Source organism: Hibiscus syriacus, unplaced genomic scaffold, assembly GCF_006381635.1.
Source record: "Hibiscus syriacus cultivar Baekdansim isolate YM2019G1 unplaced genomic scaffold, ASM638163v2 tig00111582_pilon, whole genome shotgun sequence".
In the NCBI taxonomy this organism is placed as follows: Eukaryota; Viridiplantae; Streptophyta; class Magnoliopsida; order Malvales; family Malvaceae; genus Hibiscus; species Hibiscus syriacus.
In genome coordinates, this window is record NW_024063126.1 from 7,451,247 (window position 1) to 7,458,125 (window position 6,879).

At 28.1% G+C, this 6,879-nt stretch overlaps 1 protein-coding gene across 1 annotated transcript; it reads right to left on the minus strand.

The window, feature by feature from the left end:
* Nucleotides 1-827: 827 nt before the first annotated feature.
* LOC120165409 lies at nt 828-2,680 on the minus strand. Its single transcript, XM_039174936.1, has 3 exons — nt 2,539-2,680; nt 2,149-2,190; nt 828-1,327 (listed from the first exon to the last, which is right to left on the minus strand). The coding sequence occupies exons 1-3, from the start codon at nt 2,678-2,680 to the stop codon at nt 828-830; spliced, it is 684 nt and encodes a 227-aa protein (XP_039030867.1).
* Nucleotides 2,681-6,879: the final 4,199 nt, after the last annotated feature.

Genomic DNA, 6,879 nt, shown 5'->3' on the forward strand with positions numbered 1-6,879 from the left:
AACGAACGAACGTAAACGAACACAATAAACGAACATAAACGAACAACACAAACACACAAAAAAACCTTATTCGAACACAACAAACGAATGTAAAAAAAAGTAAACAACAAGAATAACAACTTAAAATTCATTAATATAACTTGTAACTTTAGAGTTAATTTGTTTGAATACAACAAAAGCATACATAAATCATAAATAAGTTATATGAACATAATAAAGTCTTAAAGTTAATTTGTTCAACAAAACAATCTTCTTGAAATCCAAACAACTTCAATAATCTTCGTAACATATTCAACTTGCCCTCTGTTCGAACATAAATGAACGAACATATAATCGAACGTTCACGAACGTAAATAAACGAACGAGCCCTTTGTTCATGTTCATTCATTTAATTAAACGAACGCAAAATCTTGTTCATGTTCGTTCATTTAATAAATAAACGAACATAAACCAACTTCCTGCCGCACGGTTCATGAACGGTTCGCTGAACGTTCAGTTCATTTACAGGCCTAATTAATAATGTTAAATATGTGTTTATGAATCATGGAGAATAAAGAATACCCTTTGTTAAAAATCGTAAACAAAAGAACAGTTGGGTTGTTATTTTCCTAGACATTGAGCCAGAAAGTTATGAAAAAGAGAATAATGAAATGAAGAGAAATGAAGCTTAACATGTCCTTGAAAAACATAGTTGTTCTGTTCCAAGATAATGAACATAAGAATCGATTTTATTTCGAAGACATATAGAACTAACCTTGCAAAAAAGAATGATCATACACGAAAAAGGAAAATAAAAAGAATCCATAGCTACCATTTAAAAGATGATGTTAAGTTGCAGGCGATGTTCGAGCCCTTATATGTCCAACCATGGAAACCTGAAGAGCCTCCTCTTCATATGCTCTCCTCGCCAACTCCTCCATTCTTGTTTTCTTCTTAATTTTAACAAACATCGCCACTAAAAGCAACCCCAAAAGGAAAGCCCCCAAAGCAGCTCCGACCGAGCATCCCACCACCAGTTTCCATTGCATCTTCTTCCTCACAGCCAACGACTGTGGCGACTTCACCACCAAACCAAACTGGCCATGCCTGCTTGCCACACAAACGTTGGGTGATACTTGGTTCTTCAATGTTACTTTTCCATTTCCTTCAAAACTATCACACAATGGCAAGAATCCTGTGATGTTGGATGCCTTTGTAACATTGCTGAAATCGATTTTAATAGGTTTGTCAATGGCAAGAATCCCAAGCTCGAAAGGGCTACCAAAACTCAGATCACTGTCGGCATTATAAGCGAGGAGGCCTAATATTGGTGACACCAGCTGGTAACCTGATAGATCATAGTTAGCATAATATATGGATGACCAATTATAACCAAAGTTTTATCTAACTACCATCACTCTCTCCGCACAAGGTTGAACAATCACACCACTTATCTTTAGAAGATCTAAGTTTCATACCAACTTTAACTCTAGTGTCTAAATGTGTAACTCTCAACTTTTGTTATATAATAACTTGGGATCTACCACTAAATACAGGTTTAGCATCCGCTCCAATGTTTGACAACTGTTCCAATTATCTTTAGAGGATCTAAGTTTCATACCCATAAAAATTAATTTTCAACTGGTTTCCCAACATGGTACATCTAGGTCAGGTGACTTATTCTGATTCCTACAACGTTTTGATCACTTAGTTTTAAAAAATGTGCCTCAAGCTACACTACTAATTCAATCCTTTTTGGATAAATCATCTAATTTATCTAAATTTAATTCTAATTCAGCCCTTTAGAGATGAATTAAACATACCAACCAAATTGTAAATTAGGTGCTATCACTCCAAATAGATAATAACAGCAAAAATGAATGATATCGAGGGATATAAGCCAAAGAAACATAGTTATCAAGAAACTGATATCATATGTGAGTTAAAAATACAATAATCGTAAAGTATTCAAATAGGAAAAAAGATTTAGCTCTTCAATGACCTGAACACGGCTCCAAAGCAAAGTAACAGAAGCCTTTGCATGATCTCGGAGGTACACATTTGTCTAAAGTGGTTGCTCAGGGAACTCCATTAGGAGTGTGTCGGTATTTGTGCACATGTTATGGTTGCTGACAATTAGACTCTAAGGCACATCATCATAATATGTACCAGCAGCACCTGCATTATCAGGACAGCCAAAACTTTTTCCTCCTGCAAAAAAAGATGCCAAAGTGAAGATAACAAGATGTTAGAGTTTAGACTACATATTATAGTCAGAATAAATGTTACGGAGAAGAGGGAGCTTTGACACATTATTATAGTCAGATGTTATGGAGAGGAGAGTAGATGTTAGAGTTTAGACTACGTATTATAGAAAGAGTAAATGTTACGGAGAGGAGGGAGCTTTGACACCAAGCAACTTTAGCCTCTCTTCAACATTTAGAATTTAAACTTAAAATTTTGTGAAAATGAATACTAGGAGAAAACCGAAGCAACTGCTATGGTATTTCAAATAATGATCATGTAGGAAAGATATTCAAGCAGAAACCAAACGCATACCATGAATTAAGAAATCTGTATCATCATGCCAACTAAAAACATCAATTGAAATTCTTCCACCACCACCTCCAGCAAATCCATTCCCCCTAGTGGCACTTAACCAGCCACTTCCAGTCCTGTCTTCAGATAAGAAAGTTGTCATTAGGAAACTCATAATCCATTTATTTATGAAAAGTATATGGCAAAGCATTTTATACATGCACTATCAATAGACCATAAAGTAGAATCCTGCAGGTATTAAACATAAGGAAATGGAGGAACATACAACCCATATTTTCCAGTCCTGTATCTTTTTATTGACTTCCATTTCTTTTTAAGAGGAAAAGATGGGTTGTATGTTCCTCCATTTCCTCATGTTTAAACGAGGAACAAAAAACTACGGGAACCGATATTAAACGAGGAAAATCAAAATGATATCAAACAATTGGCGATGATGGAGTGAACAAAGAAAAAGTTAAAAAGAATGAAAGACTAACCGAAGAAAGAGTGAAGGATATGCAGAAACAGCAGAATCTGATAAATTCTAGATCAGAAACAGCACGAAATTCACATGAATGCAAAGTCATCAAATTATAGGAGACAAAAGGATATCCCAAATAAGACCCTTAATTGCCATCATCCCAAAAAGAAAAGAAATACTAACCCTTTTTTTTCTTACAGTGTCAAATAACCAATTCTTAGTGAAAGACAAGGCAGATAAAAAGAGAAAAGCAGGGAGATTGAATGAAAAAGGGACCTTGAATATTAAGCAAGAAAAAAAACCGGGTTGGGAAATTAAGCCAATCCTATTTTTCTTAACCCAAACTCCATCTTCTGTTTCCCAAGGTAAAATTTCTCTCATTGCTGGAAAAATAAATGAAAGGAAATGGAAAAGAAATCTTACCAGGAGAATAATTTTTGACAGAGGAAGCTCACGGGTAGGGTTGTAAAATCAGGTAATCGTTCAGGTTTCAGTCGGATCCTGTCAGGTCGGGTAAAATCGGATACAGATCAAGTCAGGTAAATTTGACACCAGATCCAGATCAGGTTCAGGTCAGGTCATTTTCAGTTCGGATCGATGTCAGTTCAGGTCCGAAGCAGATAAAGACCAGGTTAATTCAGGTTCGGGTGGACTTCAGTCGGATCTCGTTTAGATCGGGTCACATCATTGACAGATAAAATTCAGGTCGGATATTTACCGGATATGGATTGAGTTCATGTCGGGTCGTTTTTATTTTTGGATTAATTATTTTGTCATCTTTCGTGATTGTTGAATTGCAAGTTGTAATTGTATATGATTTCGAGTAAATTAAGAGAAAAATAAATATACATGGATCAATTTTGTAAAAAATATAAATTTAAGGATAAAATTGAAGAAATGTAAAATTACAAATAAAATTTTAAAATATAAATTAAACGACACACATAGGTAAGGGACTAAATCGAAATAAATTTAAAATGTGAGGTTTAAATTAATATAAAAAGGACTAAATTAAACACATTTAAAAAGTTATGGACCAGTTACAAAAATATAAAAAACTACTAACAATGAGCTAAATGAAGATGCAAATATAAATTTAAGGACTAAATTGAATACATATAAAAGTGAAAGACTTAAAATTGAAATAAATTAAAAAAATATTAAATCGAAATAAATGCAAAATGTGAAGAAATAATGAAAAATATAGTAAATTACAATCATTTAAAAAATTAAAAAATATAATATATATATATATATATAATATAAGTTTGTATATAAACTATATATATATATATAAACTATATTTATATTATAAACTATATAATTATTATAAGTTATATATATAAATTATGTTTATATGAACTATATATATAAACTATAAAAAATATATAATTTATAAACTATAATTTATATTAATATAGTATATATATATTATTCAAAGTGAGTGATGGAAGAAAACTATTTAAAATAAATATTTTTTTTGTGTGAAAATTTTTGATTTTATTTGGGAATTTAGAGGGAATTTGAGAATTTAGAGGGAAATTGAAAAACTTAGAGGGAATAGAAAAATTTGGAGGGAAATTGAGAATTGAGATTTTATTTGGAAATATATTTTGGGTTAATTAGGCTCATGCTCCTCCAACAATCATCATTTTTCCACTTGTATTTGATTTTTTATTTCTTTCATTTTAGTCATGGTTTAATTGTAAATATCTTCTTGAATTTTCAATTCGATGCAATTTAATCTTGTATACATTCTAATTACTTTTAGTTTTCTATATATATATATATATATATATATATATGTATGTATGTATGTATGTATATAAACTATATATGTATAAACTATATAAAATATATAGTTTATAAATTATAATTTATATTAATATAGTATATATATGTATGTATAACTAATATAAGTAATCTATAAATTATATATGTATATATTATAGAAACACTATGCATAAACTATATAAAGTAATAAATTATATAGTTTATAAAAACCTTAAACCCTAAACTATATATGTAACTTATAGTACATGTATGTATAAACCATGTATATATATATATATATATATATATATATAAACTATATAAAGTAATAAAATATATAATTTTATAAAAACCCTAAACCTTAAATCATAAACCCTAATATAAATAGACTAGCACTAATGCATATATATTTGTAATAAAAGAGTGGGCTTATGTATTGGGCCTATGTAAACTAATGTAAATGGACTTATTTTTTATTTTTATTATTACTTATTCATAACAACAAAATAAATGAGCTATTAATGTGAATTAACCTAACATGTAACTAAAATATTAATTATGCAGATGAAATTAATATGACATGTACTACTATTTATGAACCATATAATATGCAATGTGACATACTAATTATTTAACACCTAATTAATCATGTTTTATATAATTTATATTTAAATAATTTTATTAATTTTATTAAATAATTTTATATAATATGTATGCATAAACCATGTATAGTATATATAAACTATATATATATATATATATATATATATATATATATATATATATATATATATATATATATATATACTATATAAAGTAAATTACTTATATAGTTTATATAAACACTATGCATAAACTATATAAAGTAATAAAGTATATAGTTTATAGAAACCCTAAATCATAAACATTAAACCTTAAACTTTAAACCATAAACCTTAAACCCTAAACCCTAATATAAATGGACTAGCACTAATGCATATATATTTGTAATAAAAGAGTGGGCTTATGTATTGGGCTTATGTAAATTAATGTAAATGGATTAACTATTGCAAATGGACTTATTTTATGGTTTTATTATTACTTATTCATAACAACAAAATAAATGGGCTATTAATGTGAATTACCTAACATGCAACTAAAATATTAATTATGCAAATGAAATTAATATAACATGTACTACTATTTATGAACCATATAATATGCAATGTGACATACTAGTTATTTAACACCCAATTAATCATGTTTTATATAATTTATATTTTAATAATTTTATTAAATAATTTTATATAATATGTATGTATAAACCATGTATAGTATATATAAACTATATATATATATATAAACTATATAAAGTAAATTACTTATATAGTTTATATAAACACTATGCATAAACTATATAAAGTAATAAAGTATATAGTTTATAAAAACCCTAAACTTTAAACCATACACCCTAAACCCTAATATAAATGGACTAGCACTAATGCATATATATTTGTAATAAAAGAGTGGACTTATGTATTGGGCTTATGTAAACTAATGTAAATGGACTAACTATTGCAAATGGACTTATTTTTTGGTTTTATTATTACTTATTCATAACAACAAAATAAATGGGCTATTGATGTGAATTAACCTAACATGCAACTAAAATATTAATTATGCAAAGGAAATAAATATAACATGTACTACTATTTATGAAACATATAATATGTAATGTGACATACTAATTATTTAACACATAATTAGTCATGTTTTATATAATTTACATTTAAATAATTTTATTAATTTTATTAAATAATTTTATATAATATGTATGTATAAACCATGTATAGTATATATATATATAAAACTATATAAAGTAATAAAGTATATAGTTTTATAGAAATCCTAAACCTTAAATTCTAAATCCTAAACCTTAAATCATAAACCCTAAACTTTAAACCATAAACACTAAATACTAAACTATAAACCCTAAACTTTAAACCATAAACATTAAACACTAAACCCTAAACCCTAATGTAAATAGACTAGCATTAATGCATATATATTTGTAATAAAAGAGTGGGCTTATGTATTGGGCCTATGTAAACTAATGTAAATGGACTAGC

What these genes read in the sequence shown, in the direction of transcription:
- LOC120165409 (XM_039174936.1), bottom strand. Translation starts at nt 2,680, where the DNA reads ATGACAACTTTCTTATCTGAAGACAGGACTGGAAGTGGCTGGTTAAGT. An exon ending in TACAGATTTCTTAATTCATG is followed by an intron (nt 2,191 to 2,538) that starts GTATGCGTTTGG and finishes CTTTTTTTGCAG; the next exon opens with GAGGAAAAAGTTTTGGCTGT. An exon ending in TGATAATGCAGGTGCTGCTG is followed by an intron (nt 1,328 to 2,148) that starts GTACATATTATG and finishes ATGATCTATCAG; the next exon opens with GTTACCAGCTGGTGTCACCA.